At 53.5% G+C, this 22054-nt stretch overlaps 1 protein-coding gene across 1 annotated transcript in view; it reads right to left on the reverse strand.

The window, feature by feature from the left end:
* Positions 1-18114: 18114 nt before the first annotated feature.
* The window catches only part of GRM4 (glutamate metabotropic receptor 4), a 105725-nt gene continuing 101785 nt past the window's right edge, over positions 18115-22054 (reverse strand). Inside the window, exon 10 of the mRNA XM_045865977.2 lies at positions 18115-18853. Within this exon, the coding sequence (XP_045721933.1) occupies positions 18804-18853 (50 nt within the window). The 3' untranslated portion in view covers positions 18115-18803. The remainder of the gene's footprint in view (positions 18854-22054) is intronic.

Below are 22054 nucleotides of genomic sequence, written 5' to 3' on the forward strand. Positions count from 1 at the left end.
AAGACTTTTGCAGGAGGCCCGTTGATCTGGGGCTGGGGCAGCTCTCAGAGGACAGAGAGAAAAGGGAGAGACAGGGCTGGGGGCAGGGCCTCCCTCTCCCATAAAACCCATGGTCTAAGATTTGAAGAATCCAAGCTGACACTCCTTGTGTGTCACCCCTGTTCTAAAACTTCCTATAGTTGGATGGGTTACTCCCTACAACAGTGCTATGGGGTCAGTACAATAATTCTCTTCGGTTCCCAGATGAGCTAAGGGAGGCACAGAGATGTGAACATTCCCAAGACCACACAGCAGTAAGTGGGCAAGACAGGATTCAGACCCAAGCAGCCAAGCTAGCCTGTTCTCCAATATCCACCACGGTAGAATGTGGGGTCCCTCTTTCATCACTGAGAATTCCGCGCATATTAGAGGGCACGCCATTGTCAGGCTGGCAGCGGGCCACAGTCTACAGCAGAAAGCTCCAGCCCTAGATCGCAGTGTAGGGGTCTCCCCGATGCTGCTGCGGGGTTGTCTCCCACCCAGCGTGTAAACAGGTGCAGCGTGTCTCCCCAAAGCAGCTCGGGGTTGGAAATATATTTGCCATCAGAAGCATGGTTCCTCCTCATCCTCACCCCAATCTTGCACAGAAGGAATCAGTATTGCTCTTACAGAGGAGGAAATAGAATGAGGACCAGAGGGGGAAGTGATCTGCCCAAGGTCTCGGAGCCAGAGGGGGCAAGCGGAATGTGAACCCGGCGCATGATGAACGCAGCAGCTCAGAGGCAAAGCTGCCGGGTTCCTAGAGCTAGGCAGTTATCGCAGCTGGCTGAGCAGGTGGTGGTGGGCTGAAATCAAGTTTTGGGGTGCAGTTCAATCGATGAACCAGCCACCTCCCCCAGACACACACACAGGCACACACTTGTAAGAGGTTGCATGGTGGGTGCCGGTGAGCTAACCCGCGCGAGTGTGGAGGAGCCACGACAGCGGGGGTGGGGTCGGGGCGCTGGAAGGATGTGGGGGAGCAGAGGGACGGGCTGGAGCCGAGCTGGGTGCGGCGGCTTCCGCGGTCTCCATGGCGATGCGGGGGCCGGGTGGGGGGAGAAGGAGGGAGGCCTCTGCGCATTGATCTTGCTCCAGTCAGATTCAATCCTGGGTGAAAATGGATTTTTTTAATGCCTCTTATTAGCTGCTTTGAAAACGCAAATTGAGTTCAGGAGAGACGGAGGCCGCCATCAGGAGACAATTTGGCGTCTGAGGCTCTGGGCGACAAGAAGAGCCCCCGCATGGGGTACCCCCAAGCCTGAGTTTAGCTTTGATGGGGGAAGGGGGGTACTCTGGGGGCCCTGACTCCCCTCCAGGCCCCAGGGTACTGGGGATTTAGCGCGAGCCTTGAGCCAGCGTGTCTACAGAAACTAGCAAATTGCAGCCCCAGAGGAAAGCCAGTCCCCAGGAAGGGCACAATCCAGGAAGGCTTCCTGGATGAGGCAGGATTCTAAGGGGTCTTTGAAACCACACACTCAACCCATCCCGGGGTCAGGTAAAAAATAATGCCCAGCAAGCTTTGACCGAGCGCTCTACAATTTATAAAACGCTCCCTCACTTGCTTTTAGTGGAGTTGTCTTGAGGACTGCGGAGTGCGGGTGTGCGAGCCCATTTTGAAGTTAAGGAAATCAGACAAATATATTTCCAACCCCGAGCTGCTTTGGGGAAGCACGTTGCCAAGATCACTCGGGTAGGGCCAAAACTAGACTTCCCCATCCCTGTTTTGTGAGACGCCCCTCTCTGCGAGCGAAAGGAGCTGCAGGAGCCGGCCTAGGCCAGCGGGCTTGGGGAGCAGGGGTCCTCACTGGCGGGGCTGCGGGCCTCTCAATCAGCTTTCTAGAGAGGCTTAGGAGGGGGCTGGAGGAGGCAGGAAGCAGCAGGGAGAGATGGAGGGTGCAGGTCAGATACACAATTACTTCTCTCTATTGTTATTCGCTGTGTAGGGAGCCTTCTTTGCATATGCAAATGAGTTCATCCTCCTACAATTACACAGTAATCAGAAGCAAATTACCTTCTTGCTGTTTACTTTCAGCGTCCTTAATTAATCTGGTTATTAGACGATTAATGAAGCTTGTTTGGTGAGAAATTCATAGCAAGAATAGAGAAGGGTGTGTGTGTGTGTGTGTGTGTGTGTGTGTGTGTGTGTGTGTGTATGGAAGGGCAGGAGACCGCTGCATTTATCCAGAAATAGAGGCAGTTCCTGGGTTTCCCCTCAACCTTCTGAGCCTCTCTCCTGCTCCCTGCCACCCCTGGTTTCCCGCACACACCCCAGGCCCACCTCTCCCCCAACCCACCATTCTCATCCTTCCTCCACCACCTTTGTGGATTGGAAAGATGAACAACAACCCCCCTCAAGCCCCCCATCCCTGATGTCTTCCAGAGTCCCTTGAGGGCACTGACCCCAAACAGGCCTGGAGGACGGGCAGTCAATTCCCAGAGCCATTCCAGATACCCCCAACTCATACTCCTGTACACTGCCCTCTCTGGGCTGTGTCCAAAGGTGGCCCTCCCCTTCTCCAGGAAGAAATAGCCTCCTGCAGCCTGTGGGCCAGGCCTCTGCCCAGAGGTGACTGAGCGTGCCCCCCACACACCCACACCCTGGGCTGTGCAACCACCAGGCCCTGGCTAAGGGGATACTGAGATTATATGTCTTTTAATATTTGAACCATCTCGGTCTGAGGCCCCACCCCTCATGCAGGCAGCAGTCCGGCATTCCTCATGAGGTACCCTTCCCCAGGTAATCGCTGGGTGTCCCAAGGCCAAGTGTTCATGCCCTACAGTTCCATCTTGGGCCATTTGTGATCTGACTTTTCCTGTCTGGATGCTTTTAAGGTCTTCTCTTTGGAGTTCTGCAGTTTCATCACAGTGTTTCTAAGTCTGGGTTTCTCCTTACTTACTCTGCTTGAATTCTTCATGCTTCCTTCCCAGCATTTGTCTTTTTTTTTTTTTTCTATCATTTCTGGAAAAATTCCTAATCAACATATTGTTATTAAAATTGCCTCCCCCAATTCTCTCAGCTATCTCCGCAGGAATTCCTAGATGACATTTGTTAAATTCCTCATTCTATATCCCATGTCTTTTTCCCACTTGTTCATATTCTCTGTGTGCTACATTATGGCCAATTATTTCTTCAAATCCATTTTCCAGTTCACTAACTATCTCTTCAACGGTATCTAATTTGTTGTTTAACCAAACATTGGGTTTAAATTTCAACATTACCACTTTCATTTCTGAGTCTTTGTTCATTGTCATATTTGCCTGGTTTTCCTGGTAGCATCTTTATTTCTCTATAAACATTTTAAACAAGCAATTTTTTTTAATATCCTGGATGTGATCATCTCAATATCTTAAGTTTTGAAGGCTAATTCTACCATTTGTTGTTTTCACTGACTCACTCATGAGATTCCTCGTGTGCTTTGTAATTTTGTATTGTAAACTCAAGCTTGGTTGAGCTCTATCCATGAGAACACTTACCCCAGGAGTCAAGGGTGTATCTCTCCAGGGAGAATTTACTTTTGCTTCTGCCAGGTGCTCCAGGTACTACCAACATACTTGGGGTTAATTTCACCTCTTGGGAGTTTCCTGGAACACATAGGTAATGCAAATGTTTACCCTAAACCCCTGTGTGTGGGCATATTGTTACAAATGTAAAGGTTTTTCTTTCTACCTGGAGCACATGCTGAAATAGACAATTATTCTTACCATTTCTCTTTGCCACTGGATGGATTTTTTTTTTTTTTTCTCTATCCTTTCACCCAAAGTGCAGCCTTTGAAAGCCCTGGTTTTTCACAGAGGTCTCAATTACAACTCCCCACCATGAGAGCCCACAGGTTGTTTCCTTCTTCTAGACCTTTATTTCTGGACCTGGACAACTCTGTTCCCCCAGGAAACATTTCTGGTTGTCACCACTGGAGGAGGGAGTTGCTATTGATATCTCTTGGGTAGAGGCCAAGGTTGCTGCCAAACATCCTACAATGCACAGGACAGGTCCTGTCCCAACAAAAAAATAATTCTGCCCAAAATGTCAACAGTGCTGCTATTGAGAAACTCTGATCTAGGTCATGAAGATATATGTGCAAATGACCTGAGGACTCCCTGCAGCTTTGGAGCTCCCTAACACTCAGGCTTCTTTATGTTTGACGCTCTAAAGCTTTTCCATTCATTCATTCATTTGAAAGGATAGTTGTCTGTTTTATGGAGTATTTCTGGGTGTCCTGTATATCCACTTGTCACTCCTGTTTGCATCCACCTCTCTAACATTTGCTGCTCCAGCTCACCTCTTGTTGACTGGTAACCACCTTCTCTATTTCTCCCCCTCTCCCTGCACCTGTGTGTACCTGGAAACCCCGAGAATGTTACTGAAGGCTTGGGAGACCATCAAGAGAATCCTGAGAGGGTGTCACATGCCCTCTAGCAGCAGTGACTCTTGGGGCTCACAAACCCTTAAATCCTATCCTCGTGGCCCCTGCCTGATTCCATAAGGCCAAGGCCTGATTCCTATGACCTCCCCCTTCCCCAGATCTCCAGGTCTCTTCACCTCCCTGACCCACAGAGAGTGCCCTTTGCTCCTCCCGGCCCCAGGCCCAAGCGGTTCCCACAGCAGGAATATTCATCCTGTCCTTGGAGCCTGTGTTGGCCTTGTCCACTCTGGTGTCTGGCACCTGGCCCACAGGAGGGGCTCAGTATGGACTTTCGAATGGATGGATGGATGGATGGATGGATGGATGAATGGGGCCTGGTTTCTGGGCCCAGACAAGGCAGTCATAGTAACTGCACATAGATTTCCCATAGTCTGGATTATTCAACTTCAATGTGACACTGTGTTGGGAAAGCCACAGTTTAGCTGAGTTCCCCAAACACAATTTAGGCAAAATGGTTCTCTAATGCTTTGAGGGCACAACCAGGCTAGAAACACCCCCAGTTTACACAACTTAATGCACTTAACCTCAGAAACTGCAACATCCGCACTCCAATTTGTGGTGACTTTATAGTTTCCTCTGAGAACAAATATGGGTGGGCTCTCGCTTGTTTGTAACCACAGGGCCCAGTCTGGGATGAAGAGAAAGCAAATGAAGCCTGTTCCGAAGCCGTTAGTTCTCCACCTCTGAAAACCCAAACTGTATGCAACCAGCCTCTTCCTGAAACAAAACAAGGTCTTTGTTGCCCCGGCAGTCCCTGGAATTCCAAGGTCATTCCGGCCATTCATTCATTCAACAGATATTTCCACTCTTTCGGGCATTAGAAGTTTCATAGAAAACAGAGTAGAGTCCCTGTCCACTCAGCACTTTTGTTCCCCCCAGGGGGAGAGATAAAATCAGTATATATGTGATGCCAGGGAGTGACAAGGTCCAGGAGGAAAAATGAAGTGGGGTGACCAGCAGTGATGGATGTGCTGTTGAGGGCCAATCCGGAAACACTTCTTTCTGAAGACAACTTAGTTCAGTGAAGCTCACCAGAATTAGGTGGAAGAAGGTTCCATGGTGAGAGAGCAGTACGTGAAGCACTGGGAGGAGTGAAAAAGGGGAGGGAAGGGAGGGAGGGAGGGAGGAAGGAAGGAAGGAGGGAAATGCAGGAGAAGCACCGAGGGCCCACCTCCTGAGTCTCCCAGACTTGGCCAGAGGTCTGAGGGGGAAACCTGGAGGTTTTTAAGCAGGAGTGGGAAAGAATACGATTTATATTTTCCCAACACCCCTTTGGCCGCGGCTTGGGGAACAGAGTTAGGGGGTAAGAGCTGAAGCTGAGGGCCACTTAGGAGGGCATCTGAATGACCCAGGCCAAGGATCATGGAGGTTTGCACCCGACGAGAAGCAGTTGGATTCTGAGACATCTTAAAGGCAAGCCAACAGGATTTGCTGACATATTGGATGAAGGGTGGGGATTAGGGGTCAAGATTGAACCCAAGGCTTCTGACCATGAGGATGGTGGGGTCTTTTATCGAGAGGGGAGAGGAGGGAGGAAAAGGTTGATGGGTGCTCAAAAGTCTGGATCTGCACATGCTAAGATGGAGGTACCTGGTAATGGGGTTCAGGACACACTACCCCAGAATATGGCACCATGCATATTGAATGTTTGACACTGAATGTGTTTGAGAAAACAACTCTCTCCCGTGAAACAGGTCATAAAACCCTCAGGTGAGAGGCACCTTCCCTACACCTGGAGGAAAGGAGCTTCCTTATCTCTGAAGACAAAGCAATGACAAGAAGACTCCCAACAAACAAGCCTATTACATTCCCGTGGTTTGCTACACTTCCCTCGCACTCTCTAACCCATCCTATTTCTACAGGGCTGTCCACTCTTCATCAAACCTAGCAGAAAAATACTCAGGTCTAACTGTCTCTTTGGGTCTTCATTTCCTTTTTTAAGATTTCATTTATTTATTTGAGAGAGAGGGAGGGAGGGAGGGAGAGCACAGAGGGAGAGGGAGAAGCAGACTCCCCACTGAGCAGGGAGCCCAATGCGGGGCTCGATTCCAGGACCCTGAGATCATGACCTGAGATGAAGGCAGATGCTTAACTGACTGAGCTACCCAGGTGCCCAGGGTCTTCATTTCCTTATGAAGGTTCCTGTGTCATGTAAAACTTACATTAAGTAAATTTGTATGCTTTTCTCCTGTTAATATGTCTTTGTTTTAATTTTCAGACCCAGCCAGGGACCCTAAGAGGGTGGAGGAAAACTTTTCCCTACCTTACACTGGCAGAGCTGAGGAGTAGGCAGGGGACCACAGGGGTCGAGTTTAGGTGCAAGAACAGAGCTAAAGATGCACATCTGGGAGTCAAAGTCACAGGACCTGATGAGAGCCCCTGGGGGGAAAACAGTTGGAGAAGCAAAAGAGGCTGTGGCCTGAGCCCTGGATGTACAAACAGTTCAGAAGTCATTAAAAGTGCATGTCAGGCCCCATCCTGGTTAAAGCTTTCCAGAAGCCTTCTGGCTGCATGGTACCAGGTCCTGGGCCTCTCTATCCTCACTTCCTTCATACTCCCACCAAGTCATTCTGCACCAGACTCAGCCTCCTTGCCAGACGCCTTCCCACCCCAGTGCCTTTGCACATGCTGTTCCCTTTGCCTAAACCGTTCTTCCCCCACACTTGTCCCCTGACTTCCTTTTTCTTTGAGTCTCCTCTCAAAGGCACCCGCTTCAGAGAGGACTTCCCTGAATCTACATCCTATTATAAACAGACACACACACACACACACACACACACCATTATTCTCTTTCATGGGACCCTGTTCTTTGCTTTCAGAGCACTTATTACAAACTGTAATTACTTACATATGAGCGTGATGATTTGAGACATGTCTGCCCTTCTTCCCACACTTGACCATAAGCTCCGTGAGACAAGGAACATTACCTGTCTTTCACCATGGTGTATGGTGAAATACATGTTGAATGATGAATGACTAGGGAGCAAAACCAAGCCCTGGTTGATCACTGCACTGCATTCTCAATATTGTACCAGACCTTTTACATAACCGACTGTGGCAGACATCACCACTGCTAACCAACATGTCCAGTTCTCTTCTCCTAACAGACACACAGGATTACAAATCCTCGTCCCTTTGAAGCTATATGGGGTTATAGAATCTGCTCTGACCAATGCAATATGAGCAGAAAGGATTGCTTCATTTTCAGGTGGAAGCATTTAAGAGCTGTTATGCAAATTCTGCACATGATCTTCTCCTGCTAAGAAAGCGTGTGTGGAAATGATGGGGGAGCCTCCAGCATCTGCAGTCCCTGAGTCACTATGATAGGAGCAGAGCCCTCTCCCCTTGACCTGCAAGCAAGGCACAAAATCTTTGTGGTTTTAAGTCCCTGAGAATTTGTAGTCGTTTGTTACACAGCATAACCTAGCCCACCTGACTGTCACAGTGGGCTCACTGAATTCTCCTAACAGCCCCATGATGCACTCTCCACTCCCACTTCTCAGAATCATTCAACCACCATGTATTGATTGAGTCCCCACTAGAAGGGGGCACTGGCCACACAAAGAGGAATAAGACATGGCCGGCCCCTGAGAAGCTTGTGGTCTTGGATACAGAAGTGGTCAAGAAAACACAAGAAAGTGGAGTGGAGTGGAGGCACAGCAGGACTTTCCCAGAGGAAGAAATACCAAGGTAGAATCTTGACTTTATGGTGACCATTGTCCAAGCAAGTGCAGGTGGAGGTGGCAGAAGGAATGCATCCCTGGTACAGGGACCAACATAGGCAACAGTTAAGACAAGGGTAGGAAAGTCAAAGCAGCATGATGAAGAATCAGCGGCATATAGATACATTAGTTCAAGAACATACTAAGCTGCTGTTACAGAGGCTGTAAAATATAATGGCTTGAAGACAGAAGTTGAGTTCTCCCACACAAACGGTCCAGAGCTGGGTGCTCCTAGACTGTAATGTGGCTCTGCCCCCTTAAGCTTGGTTCCAATCCCTGAGTCCAAGGTGGCTGCTCCCCTCGAGCTCCTCACTTTTCTCCAGGTCCTCACTTCTCAGCAGGCTCAAGGCAGTGGCCTCCACAGGTCTCCCAGTCTGCAGGCCAGGCCCTTCCAAACCATCATCCTTAGAATGCCCATCCCACTTTGCAGTTCTGACCAGGTCACTCCCTCCTCAGAAGAAAGTCCAGGCCACTTGGCAGACCCTACAAGGCCCTCCTCCCCTCACCTTTGCTCACCTCCCCAGGTTCATCTCTCACCCCTATAGTGCTCATCCCCATCTTCCCAATGCCCCACTTGGCTCCTCTTCCCAAATATCATGTTATTTATCACCTCTGTCCCTTTGTTCATCCCTGAAATAGTCTTTCCTCTTTCTAGCTTACAGACCTCTCATCCTTCTGGGACTGGCTCAGGCGCTACTCCTTCAGGAAATGGACTCAGAGCCCCTAAGCTCCGGGTGCATGGACCTACCCTCCACTTCCCCTTTGGTTCATAATTATTTCATCCAGCTCATTGCTCCACATCTCCAGTATCTAGCAGCGAACCTGGGCACGTGGCAGTGCTCGAGAAACAACCGTAGGGAGAAAGGAACGGTGGGCAGAAGCCAGTTAGTGGGTTTTAGAGAAACAATGCAGATTGGAGGCTAAGGGTGAGCACCAGAGCTGGACCACCTGGGTTCAAATCCCAGCTCCACCACCTCCTGGCTGTGTGCGCCTGAGCAAGTTATTTAACCTCTCTGAGCCTCGGTGTCTCCATCTGTAAAGCGGACAACAAAATCAGTACTCCCCTCACACAGTCTTTGCAAAGGTGAAACTATCTGATGCGTGTTGGACTTAGAGTAGTGCCTGGCACTGAGTTAGCCCTTCTTGTTATTAGGCCAACCTCACCAAGGAACCTCTGATAAAAATGAGCAGGGAATAACCTGGGCTTATCTGCATCTTAGAAAGACAAGAGGATACTTCCACTTCCAACCAAAATGAAGTAGCAAGGCCCAGATTTACCTTCCTGTCTGAAACAGCAACAAAATGCACGAAACACATGAACCCCTGGTTCTCAAACATTGGACGTCAAGCAACAAATGACAGTGGTCCCTGAGACATGAGAACAAATGAGGTGAGCCCTGCAATTGTTCCCCATATGCCCAGAGAGAGCTTCCAGGCTCTGGCCTGAGGAGAGGAGACCCAGGCAGAGCCTGGAGTTTCCTGCGTTTGGGTAGACAGAGAGGCCAAGGTGGGTAGAGTTCACAGGTCAGAGGTCAGAGAGGAGACGGCTACATAGAGAGAATCCCAAAGAGTCCTCCCTCCAGAGCTCAGCTGGAGAGCAATCAGGTTCTAGCAGGAAGCAGGCCGAAGCTGCTTAGAGGGAATGATCCCTGGGATTACGCATGCCCCACCAGCCAGAGCAGGAAGCCTAGAGGTTTTGCTTCATAGTGGGGCAGAACGAGGCCTGATGAAATGCCACTCTGGCCCTCCCTAACAAAGCTTGAAAGCAAGACCTGAAAGGATCGAACTGTTTCCAAGTAACTTAACCACATTCCGGAAAAGCTCAAGAATATTTATGTGTATACAAAAATAACCAGCACCTTATGAGATAAAATTCACAATATCTGGCATCCAATATGGAATTCCTGGGTGGTTCAGTTGGTTAAGCGTCCAACTCTTGATTTCGGCTCAGGTCATAATCTCAGGGTCCTGGGATTGAGCTCTACACTCAGGAGGAAGTCTGCTTGAAGATCCTCTCTCTCCCTCTCCCTCTGCCCCTCCCCACGCTCACTCTCTTGCTCTCTCTTTCTCTCTTGCTGTCTAAAACAAATAAATAAATCTTTAAAAAAATTATCAGGTACACAAAGAAGGATGAATATGCAGCTCATAATGAGAAGATCAATCAATCAATTGAAACCAACAAGGATATTCAGTTATTGTAACTGTATTCCACATGTTCAGGAAGCCAGAGGAAAATGAACATTTAACTAGAAACATGGAAGGTATGAAAAAGACCCACTCAAACCTCTAGAGATGAAAGCTACGTACTGAGATGAAAAATGCACTAGAAACAATTAACAGCAGCTGGATACCGCAGGAAAAAAGGTTAGTGAACTTGAAGACCTAGTAATAAAAAGTCTACAAAATGAAAGAATAGAGCATCACTGAGTTATTGGACAACTTTTAGACCTAATACATGTATAGAAGTCCCCGAAGGAGAGAAGATAGAGAAGATGGAAAGTTTTGAAGAAATAATGGCCAAAAACTTCCTAAATATGAAAACCATAAAAACCCATAGATCCCAGAAGCTCCACAAAACCCAAGCACGAGAAACATGAAGAAATGCCATACCGAGGCACATCATAATCAAATTGCTTAAAAGAGCGGTAAAGAGAAAAATCTTTAAAAACAGCCAGAGGAAAGAGACACTGTATATGAAAGGACAAAGATCAGGATGACGGCAGATTTCTCCCAGGAAAGACACAAGCCAGAAGGCAGGGAGCCACATGTTTACGGAATCGAGATGAAGGCTGGAAGCTGGCGGAGCCGCGGGGGGCTGTCCCACCGTCCAGGGCGACAGGCGGTGAGGGCATGAAGTCCAGAGACGGCAGGGAGAACGGTGGAGACTTAGCCACCGACCCAGGGTGCGAAGTCGGGTGCAGGGCAAGGGGCGGCGTTTTTGGCCCAGGAGGCTGCTGGATCACCAAAATGGGGAGAGGAACACATTTAGGAGAGGCTATGGCTTCCTCCATGGATGATTCTGAGTAACTAGTAGGGTGCACAGAAGGAGGATTGGTGGCCGAGAGAAAAATATAAATTTGGCAGTTGCCTGATGATACATTAGTCGGAACAAGAAAAGCTAGAACTTAGAAACAAATAAATCCTGAAATCTCAGCATCTTAACAAAAAAAAGCTTATTTCTTATTCATACCAAGTTCACAGTGGGTTGACAGAGGATATGCTCCGACCAGTGATTCTGAGACCCAGGTCCCTCCATCTTATATGCCACCATCTCAAACCGCGACGTCCGCGGCTGCCACAGCAAAAGAGATGCCTGGCCCAGGAACACCTGCGCCTTCGCCCCGCCCAGAAGGGATGGGCGTGGTCGCCCCCACAGCTCATTGGTCAGAACTATCACGTGACCTCGGCCCAACTGCAAGGGAGGCTGGGAAATGTAGGGGGAGGATGCAGAATATTGGGGAAGCGCTGAGGTGGCAAGGTTAGATGGGAGAGACCATGGAACTTTTGAGGTAGGAGAAGAGAAGAATGAGTGGACAGGGGCCTGGAGCCCCAGAGGGAGCCCCGGCATTTGAGGAGTGGGGGGAAGAAAAGCCCTAAACCACAGAGGAGGGTGAGCGGGGTCTTGGAGGGTAAGGCGGCCAAGGCTCCAGGGCAGGCGCGAGGCCCCTCCTGACCTGCTGTGTGTCCTTTTGGAGGCTTGAGATCCTCTTCGGTAGATACTTACACCTCCCATTTCGCAGATGCAGAGTCCCAGGGTCGGAGGGCTGAGTGTCTCAGGCGCCCGAGTCACAGGGACCTGGCAGAGACCAAAGCCAGGGTTCTTCCCTCCCAGCTCTGCTCCCTGCTTTCCCAAGAGCACCCGCAGGAGGGACAGTGTTTACCAGCGAGAGGTTTACCGGGGCCCTCTGAAAACCGTGCCTCCTTAATGTCCTAGGTTGACCAGGAGGTCGGTGGGGAGGGTCTGTCCGGGGCCTCTCAGATCCTGATGAACTTCTTGACCCTCTGGGCCTCAGTTTCCTCTTCTGCTGCTGTTTCACAGGTAAGCCCAGACACCACACTATGGTAGAGTTCACGCCGGCGGGCCCACCGCTTCGCCATCCTCAATCTTAACAAAGCCTTCTCCCATCACACACAGACAAGCGAGACTGGGGATGCCAAAGCAAGGGCCTGATTTGCGTAGCAAGCCCCTCCCCCACCCCTCGGTGTGTGCACAGTTGCCATAGCAACATGCCCCAAAAGACTCTTCTTGGCAGTCACTTCCCCTTCCTGTACTGCTGGAATGCTGGCTCCTTACCCAGGCTCGGAAGGCTCAGAGCTCAAGCCCTCATTTTATGGATGAAGAAACTGAGGCCCGGAGAGGGGAAGGCAGCTTGCTCAGGGGCGCCCTGTGAGTTAGCAGCAGAACCTTACCCAGAATCCGGGTCTCCCCATTCCAATTCCAAGGGTGCCTGTCACCCTCAGGGGGGGTTGGGGGTGGTCAGCTCCCTACCCGGCCACCAGCATACTACATCCAAGCTCACCTCAGGCCTCTGGGGGAAAGACCTTGGGCAGCTACAATGAAGAAATGACCACTGGACTTGGGGCGGAAACTCAGAGATAGAAGCAAGCGCTGGGGATTGTGGAGGTAGGGTTACAACTAAGGAGGTCTCCCCTGGGTCTCCAGCCGCGCCCCTCCCGCCCAATTTATTCATTCCACAAATATTTATTATACGCCTGCAGGCTGTCAGGTACTGTTCTAGGCCCTGGGGGTTCAGCTGTGATCAAACTGACAGAAATGCCTGCCCTAGAGCGGGGCTGACAGTCTTGTGGGAGGATGAAGAAGATGAACAAACGACATGAACGTAATGTGATGTTGGGTTGATGCGGTGTTCAGAAAGTGCTGGAGGGACCACTTGCTACTTGAGTTAAGGCAATCTGCATGTTCTTTCACAACTTACCTGTCCCTTGTTCCACACCCCAGGGCAGCTGGTGTCTTGATACCTGATTCCAATAAGATTGCCAACCAACTGATGCGTTTTGGGCAAACACACCTTGGCCCCTGAGCCTGAGGCTTTACTGGTAGAGGTAGCAGTTGGGAAGATGCTTGGGGGCAGTGGGCTCCCCGATGTGGGCAGCAGCCCTCCCTGTTCCTAGCGTGGCCTGCAGGCTGAGAGTCGGATTTCAGAGGCCCCGGAAGGGTGGCCTGCCACCACTCGCCAGCATCAAAATACTGACCGCAGCGTGGTTCCCAGTGCAGAAAGACAGCCCTTCACCTCAGAGTGAGAAAGAACAGCAAGTCACAAGTGCCCCCGAGAGCAGATTCCAGATGCCAAGCTCTGTTAGCAGACCCCTTCCTGGGAGGGGAGTTTGATTTCACTTGCTGTGGAAATCTTCAAACACGTAACGGGAGGGTAGCATAAAGCACGCCCAGGTGCCTGTGTGCAGCTCAGGAAACCAACTCGGGGCCATCTCTGGTTTTAGCCCCACCCCTTTCTTGCCCCCTGGGATGCTCTGAAGGAAACGGGCTGCTTTTATAAGGAAAGGGGAAGAACAGGAAGGCCCTCCCCACCAAACCTGGAAGAGGAGGACTGCAGAAGTGCCCGCGAGGCAAGCCAACAAGGAGGCAGTCTTGGGCAGGCAGGACCCCGGCTGGACCCTGAAGCCGAGGAGGCCAAGGGGTTGCTGCATCCAGAATGGGGGTCCTGGTTCTGCCAGTGGGGTAGAGGAGCTTGGCAAAGGGAGCCAAGCCCCATTTCCTGCCCCAGTTCCACCTCTTTGTTTTCTTTCCCTCCTCTTCCCCCCCACCACTCGCAATAAAAACATAATTACGGGCTTTATTAAAAAAAAAAAAGGCAAATTATGGTGACATGCTTTAATTATCTGCCGAGCAATGGAGGGCTGAATTACACAGGCAGGGCCTTGGAGGTTACCTAAAAATAAAGCAAGAAGCCTCATTAAATGCTAATTGCTGTTTTTGCCAACTGAAGTGAGATTTGGGCACCATGTGCCATTCAGTACCAGGCCGTCTGCAGGGAGGTCCGAGCCCTGGGAAGCTGAGTGCCAGGGCCAAGCCCGGCTGGGCACCCAGAGCAGTGCAGGGCAGGTGGGGGGGGGGGCAGCGAGAAGCTCTAGATGCCAGGGAGAGCGCCCCAGCTCCCCTAGATGTTGAGTTGGGGAGAGTTGGGGAGCTGGAAACCCCAGGCTGGGAGGAGAAAGCTGCAGGTCTCAGTGAGAGCATCTAAAAGAAAGGGCCCACGGCCTGTCCTCTGGCCAGAGAGGAGCCGCACAGCCTTCTGGAAGCTCAGCATCTTTCTGTGGGCTCCCAAGGGCCCCTCCCTGGACCTGGAGGCCGAGATGGTGTGGAAGGAACCTGGCATGGTGCTAACAGGCCACTTTCTGGTCCCCTTTGCCTTTGCCTCCGGGGCCTGAGAAGGCAGGATAGAAAAGCAGACGTTGAGACATTGGAACGCCCCAGCTGAGCTGGAAGAGACTCAAGCTTGTAATCTGCCTCTCAAGCTGAGTCCCCAGGGACCTAGGAGTTCCACAGAGGTGGCCTGTGTCCCCTGCTGGCTTGGTAGCTTCGTGGCCTCCTGCCCAGGGCTGGTAGCAACCCAGTCTTGGCTTTGGGCCCCAAAAGCTCTTGAGTGGGTGTTGTTCCCTCTTGGCTGCAGAAACCCCAAGGTCCAGCTCCACATCCATCTCGTTCATTACTGTGCACCTGGAGCCTGGCCCGTAGTAGGTACTTATTACCTGTTTGATGGATGGTTAAGAACAGGGTCTGACGGGGTGGCCAATTTGTCTAGTTTTTCCAGGACTTTCTTGGTTTTAGCACTGAAGGTCTGGCATCCCAGGAACTCTGCCACCCTCCCCCAAACCCCAGTCCCTGATAACCCTAGGCCTGAATACCACCTCCTCCCACCCCTCACCACCGCCCCCCCAACACATTGCAACCACACCTGTTGGCCTTCCCACACACGGTTAGTTTTAAGCAGTGGTTCTCAAACTTGGGCTTGCCTCACGGGGACCTGGAAGGCCTATAGAACAGACCGCAGGACCCCGCCCCCAGAGCTTCCAGTTCAGCAGGTCTGGGGTGGGGCCCGTAATTTGCTTTTCTAACATGTTCCCAGGGATGCTGATGCTGATTTAAAGAAAGGGTTCTGGTGCTGGGACAGCTTGAAAACCACTGATTTACCTGGCCCACTGGGCTGCCTAGTCCACACCTGGGGAGCTGGTAAAATGTCTTCTCACCGGCCCCACCCACAGAGGAGGAGACTGCAGCCCTGGGGACCACCTACTAGTACCTCTGGGCCTCTCCCTGGGAGCCTGGGGAGACCTCATCACCCCTCTTGCAGAGCAAGGGTCTCCGGGGGCCACCAGCCCTCTCTCCAGGGAACCAGAAACACTGCATCCCACCCCCATCTTATTGAAGTGTAAAACTCTGAAGGTACTCCTATCGGTCCACTCTCCTGGGTGTCCCACATGAGCCTGGGGAATTAATAGCATGGCACAGGGAGCAAAGGAGAGCAGTCCTGGGCCTTCCCCACCCCTGCATCAGAACAGGTCCCACCCGGGCCCACCTGTGGGATCCCAGCCCAGGCTTCGCTGGCGGTGCCTTTGAGGTGATGGGTGGCACCCGCCCTCCCACTCTGCTGCAGCCGGTCTGACTCCCAGAAGTCCTGGGGAGACTGGTGCCTCCTCTCTACCTCATGCCCCTGGTGCCTACACACCTCTCCTCTCTTCACCTGACATAGCCGCTTAGAATTCACACCCCACCTGAGACTTCCCCACTTAACCCACCCTAGTCCCATAATGATGTTACTTGGGATATTCAGCATTTCTAGGTTGTAGTAATATGCTGGGGGCTGTATCTCTCCCATCAGACTGGAAGCTCCCTGAGGGAGAGGCTGTGTTTCTCCCCTCAGACAGGGCAGTCCCTGAAGGTGGGGCTATGTCTCCTCCATCTGACTGGTACCCCCCTGAGGGCAGGGCCTGGGTGTCTCTTTCCCACATGCCCCTTCTTAGAGTCTAGGCAGACTGGACTAGGCCAAGCCTCAGGAATACCTGATGGGTCTGAGGCTCACCAAGAGCCTCCCCTGGCTCTGGGTGCTGAGGGGAATCGAGGGGGCAGCACCCCCCCTTGGAAAGAAGGTGATTCTCCCCACTGGAACCTAGAAGAGGGGCTCCATAGATGTGGGGAGGGCAGCTGGGAAAGTCCTGGGTTGAGCATCAGACCTTCCACCTAGCCTTGGGCCTTAGCATGGCACTCACCTTGAGAGGGAAACAGACCAGAGAGGGGGACAAGGTGCCCACACTGGAGATGGCACACTCCCCTTCTCCATCCAAACCACCCCCACCACATGTGCACGCGCGCGCGCGCACACACACACGCATGCACGGACACATACACGCACACATGCACACCACACACGCACACTTCCCTGGGAGCTTCTGGCAAACACTCCTGGTCTGACAACCTAGTTTTGCCTGATTAGGCTAGAGCACTGGGTAGAATCTATTCTGGGGTGCAGTCTTAGGAACCGTCCTGCGCAAGCAAGACAATGAGTGGGAAACACCCTTCCCTCCCGCTTCCCTTACAAATACCTAGCGTAAAGTAGGTGCTCTCCACACGCACAGTCTCACTGACTCTCCAGGGGACCAGATTTCCTGAGCAGAGGTGTGTGTGACGCCCGTCCTCCCCCGGGGGGCGCTCCCAGTGGCCAGTCCAGTGCACCAGCCTCACCTCTACACCACCCCCCGACACACACACCCAGTCCCAGCCTGGCTCCCACCCCACCCGCCGGCCAGGGAGGGGGAAGGGGGCCCGGGGGCGGGGCCAGGAAGCCTGGGCTGCTGCGGCGGCCTGTGGCCTCATTGTGTCCCCGGCTCTGTAATTCACCCCTGGCGGGGCCCAACCCCTAAACTGCTCCCTGCTCCCCACCTCCCAAGCTGCCAAGGAAGCCAGCGGCTGTGGACACCACTTGCACACTTGCCGCCGGCCCGTGGCTGGCATCCTCACGGTGGGTGCTCTGTGGACTCCCCGCCCAACCTGGGCCTAAACAGACAGACACACTACACAGACACGCGTGCCTATGGAGGCGCCAGGAGCGCACACAGACACGCAGCCAAAACAGACACACACGCAGGGCTGCAGGAGCCACACACACACCTGTGTCACGCACCTGGCTCACACGGACACACGCCACACTCCAGTCTCCAGGACAGACACACATCATCCTAGCACCTGCAACCTGGAGACAGGCCGGGCAGGAGGGGAGGGCTGTGGGTGCTGGGAGGCCTGGAAGCCAATCTTTCAAGAGGAGAGGTTCCAGGCTGGACAGAGAAGGAGAGGCTCCAGTTACGGGGTGGGGTCGGAGTCTCAGGTGTGAGGAATGGGAGTCAGGGGAGAGACAGGGCAGAAATGGTACCTGCCGTAGGGGCTGCAGGGCAGGGGACAGGAATAGAACATCCCCCTTCCTCAGGGGACCCCCAGGGGCTGATTTCTGGAATCTGCTGCAAAGTCCTGGTCCCTCGCTGCCCAGGGCCTCTCCGTGCTCCCACTTCCATACCAACCCCGGGGGCAGCCTCCACCGCCCTGAAGCCCTAGGTCTCCATCATCACCCACTTTCTCCTTGCCTCTAATTCCAGGCTCTCCTGCTGCTGGTTGAGACAGGGGTCCCCCTGCAGGACCCTCAGTGGATGTGGAGGCAGGGTGCAAAACCATGTGTTTATTTTTATTAGAAATGTTCTTGGTATAAAAACAATCATGCGCTACACATTGTCATCAATAACCATCACCAAACACCCAGGCACTGAACTCCGTGTCATCGGCAGGAGGGGCAGGCGGGGGCAGGCGGGGGCAGGCGGGCAGGACACGCGGCAGACGGGCAGGGGGCGGGCAGGCGGGCCGCGGGGCCACAGGGACACACACAGAGGCCACCGGGAGGACGCAGCACTTTGCAACACACTCAAGATTTGTTTTTGTTTTGGCTTTTTTTGTGTTTTGATTTTTTTTTTCCTTTTTTTCTCTTTTGCGACACGTAAGATTTGGTGAATTGAGCGACAGTGGCAGGGAGAAAGCAAAGGCTGGGTGTAATGAAGGGGAGGAGGGGGCTGAGGACAGGAAAGAAAACTGCACAGGAGACCCAGGTGGAGCACAAGAGAAAAAAACTGGAGCGACCTGGAGATGGAGGATGTACCAGGGAGAGGGGGCAGAGGCAGAAAGAAGATGGGGAAAAGCAGAGCACTCAGACAGGTGAAGACGCAGAAAAGGCAGTGATAAAATAAAGACAGGGATGGAAAGAGACTGGGACAGTCACCAAGGGGACAGCAGAGACGAAGGGAGAGAGAAAACCAGCTCTGGGGCCCACACAGCCTGAGCCCCTGTCATTTGGGGCTGGGAGGGGCCGTGGTCCAAGATGCAGGCCCTTGGGGTGGCCTGCAGCTGGCCTGGCCCCTTGTTCTCCTCCTGTCACCTGCCCGGCTTGCCCAGGCTGCCCAGCAATGACCGCCGGGGGCTCTGCTGTCCTCAGCACCAAGCCACGTCCGTGGGCGCCCACGGGCAGGCAGGACATCAGCTGGGCCCCTGGGAGTGGCCCTGGCCCGATGCGTCAGCCACAAGGGTCTCGGGTCCTCCTCCTCTTGTTCGGCTCTGGTGGCCTAGCTAGATTGCATGGTTGGTGTAGGTGACGTAGGTCTGTTTGGTGGCCAGTGCTGGAAGGAGAGAGACCAGGGGTACCCAGGCATCAGGGGCTGGCTTCTTCAACACCCCCCTTCCGCACAGGCACTGCCATGCCCACAGCATCAAGTCCAGACCCCTGAACCAAGCAGTTCACATCCCGCAAACTGCATGGTGGCCTCACCCCCCCCATCCCCTTGCTTCCCCACCTTCCCTTCCCCTACCCTGCATCTCCTCACCCACCAACTAGCACCGCATCCCCCACCCCCGGCACCAAGTTCCCCCACTCCCTGGACTCACCCAGTGTCTGAACATCCTTCCCACCTCCACACCTTTGCTGGGGCTAGGCTGCTTCCCTGGAGTGCCCTGCCCTCTTCACTCTGTCACTTTAATTAGGACCCCTCCTTTAAGGGGCACTCCCTCCCAACCCCACCGCTTGGGGAGGATCCCCCAAAACCCCGCCCCCGACGAAGCCCCCACCACCTCCTAACTCCACCACACTTGAGGAGAATCATTTTTATTTGTGATATAATTATATATAGCCTTAAAGTATTATCAACAGAAGTGTTTCAGGTCCACAGCACACATCTGGAAGAGCACATGCAAAGAACAGACATTAAACATAGCCTGGCAGCCTAGGGGATAGGAGTGGCGGGTTGGGACGGAGGGAATAAATGATGGAACCAGCGGCAGGGCCTTGCGAGGCTGGACACTGACTAGCTGACCAGTTGGCCCTTCTGAGTAACTCGGCCCCCATCCCTCACCCAAGGAAGGTGGAAGGAGGTCCCATCAGGCCTCAGTGTGGCTCCCCTTCCCATTTCTGGGTGTCCGTGTCTCACCTCAGCCTTGAGTCTCCCCTATCTGCACCCATCACTCCGGCCGTCGCTCAGCCACCACCGGGACCAGGGCTGCATGTGTGGGTACCCCCCATTTCCCGGTCTCAGCCCCCTGGGGCCCTCCCCCCACACACACACAGCTGGCTGACAAGCTCTTCCGGGCAGCCGGAGCCTCCCCCACCTCTGCCGGCTGGGGTTTAGGCCTCACGGCAGCCTAGTGACAAGGCCAGATAAGGGCCACCCTCCTGTGACAAATGAGGCCCTGTCTGGATCCAGGGTCTCCCTCCACAGCCTGGGACTGCTCAGTGGAGAGTAATGAAGGTCCGAATTGCTGCCTGGGGTGGGAGCTGAGTGCTGGTGCGCAGAGGCGGCTGGGTGGGACACGGTCACGGTGCCCTTGGGCGCACAGCTGCCCTGACACTCCATCAGGGGCCTGTCCCCCAGAAAAGGGGTGCCTCTGCCAGGCTCGGCCAGGGTGGCCGGCCCAGAGTGAAGGACATGGAGGGGGAGCAGTGTGGCGGGCTGCACACTGGACCCTCCGATCCTCTTTACCCTGTGCCCATGACTGCTGAGTTAAGACCACATTTCCCACACTCTCTGCTCAATGACATTCCTGCTAATGACATGTGAGTGGAAGGGCTGTGTGCCGCTTGCATGTCATTTGATTAAAACTGCTGCTCCCATACTTCCCCTCTTCTGCCTTCCGTGGACAGAACAGACACTGAGAGCGACCAGCCTCAGCACAACCCTCTGGGAGCTGATGGGGCAAGAGGGAAGAAACCCGCATCCCCAATCCTGCCCACCCACCACATCAGTGTAGCTGGAAGCCCACCGACATAGGCAGGATTGCTAGGTCCCCCTCCCAGACGGTCATCAAGTGTGGCCAGAAGCAAACTTGTGGGGGGTGGGGTGAGCAGAGGGGTTCCCCGTAGGACCAGCGGGGCGGCATAAGGGGTGGAGTACAGGGGAGCTAAAGGAAGAACTTTCTCCTGAGTGCAGGGGGTGGCCTTATGTGGTAATTCAGCTCCCTGTCAGCGGAAATACTCAAGCAGAACATGAACAGTCACTTGCCTGGGCCATAGCCTGGAAGTGGCAAGTCTTAGGTGGCACCTGGACAGGTACAATGGGAGGAAACGGGGCCCTGACTTCAGGAGGAGGCTTATGGCGTGCCAAGGCTTGCCAGCTTCGTTTCTAAAATGACCCATGTGCCTCCAGCGTGCCGACTGACCACGAGGGAAGAAGGGCCGTGGACAGGGCTATTTTGAGGGGGCAGCACCCCAGAGGGGCCTGGGCTGGGCACACTTGGGCAAAGGAGCTGGGCCACGAAGGCAGAGGTGCTGAAAGGGAGGTGGGAGGGTACGCAGATGAGCGCTCTGGGGACAGGAGCCTCTTAACTCCCTCCCTCTGTGACCTCTGGCAGCTCCCCGCTGCCCTGCTAGGCCTCTGTTTCCCCACCTGGGGCATGAGAGCGGTGGCCCTTTGGCCCAGACTTCTTTCCCTGAGGAGCTCCCCCAGCCCCATGTCTCCACCCTGCTCTCTCCCACACGGTCAGAAAAAGAGGCGGCAGCCGGCTCTGTGAATCACGAGCTGCAGGCCAGGCCGGTGAGAATCAGTTCCCCAGGGCTCCATCACCCCCTGGGTGAACTGATAAAATTGAGTTTCCAAACCTATAAACTCATCAGCAGCTGTGGCTCAGAGGTGAAGGAAAACTGCAGCAGGGACAGCCAAACCTTCACCAGCTGTAGAGAAACGGGCACCTGGGCCAGGGGCACCAAGGCGGCGGGAGGAGGGAAAGAGGCGGGGAGGTGAGGGACAGTTGGGCCCTGCCGTCCCTCTAAGACCAGAGCTGTCTCCAATAGAAAATCCAATCCTTGGGTTCCAGAACCTGGAAGCGCATTCGGCCCTCAGCTACAAGCCAGGGGCCCCAGAGTCCTTCAGCGGAGCTTCGGTCTCACCATCTGGAAAATGGGAGCAGTGAGTCTGCCCGGGCCCCCGGGAGCTAATGGTGAGGCTCAAAAGGAAACACTGTGGCCAGGAGTCAGGAGACTTCAGGTCCAGTCCTACCCTCCCCAGTACAGGGGATCTTAGCACCTGCCAAGAAGCCCTTCTGACAAATTGAACCTCTCAGAGCCTCGATTCCCTCATCTGTAAAATGGGTGGCTCTCAGCCACAGGGTGGAGGGAAATACTCTTTAAGCCCTGCGAAGAGGTGGGCAAAGGGGCAGGGCTGAAATACTATAGCAATTAGGACAGGGTGGGGAGAGTGACGCTCCAGGGGCATCCTCAGCCCGAAGGGAGGGACGGAGGGTATGAGCCAAGGGCCCCGAACCCATCCCTTGCCGGTGATAGGCCCTTGCTGGTTTTTAGTCCCTGCTGCCTCAGATAACAATTAGCTGGGCGG

The sequence above is a fragment of the Mirounga angustirostris genome, unplaced genomic scaffold (assembly GCF_029215605.1).
Source record: "Mirounga angustirostris isolate CCGP_5_RB_7025 unplaced genomic scaffold, mMirAng1.0.hap1 SCAF_8, whole genome shotgun sequence".
Taxonomy (NCBI): domain Eukaryota; kingdom Metazoa; phylum Chordata; class Mammalia; order Carnivora; family Phocidae; genus Mirounga; species Mirounga angustirostris.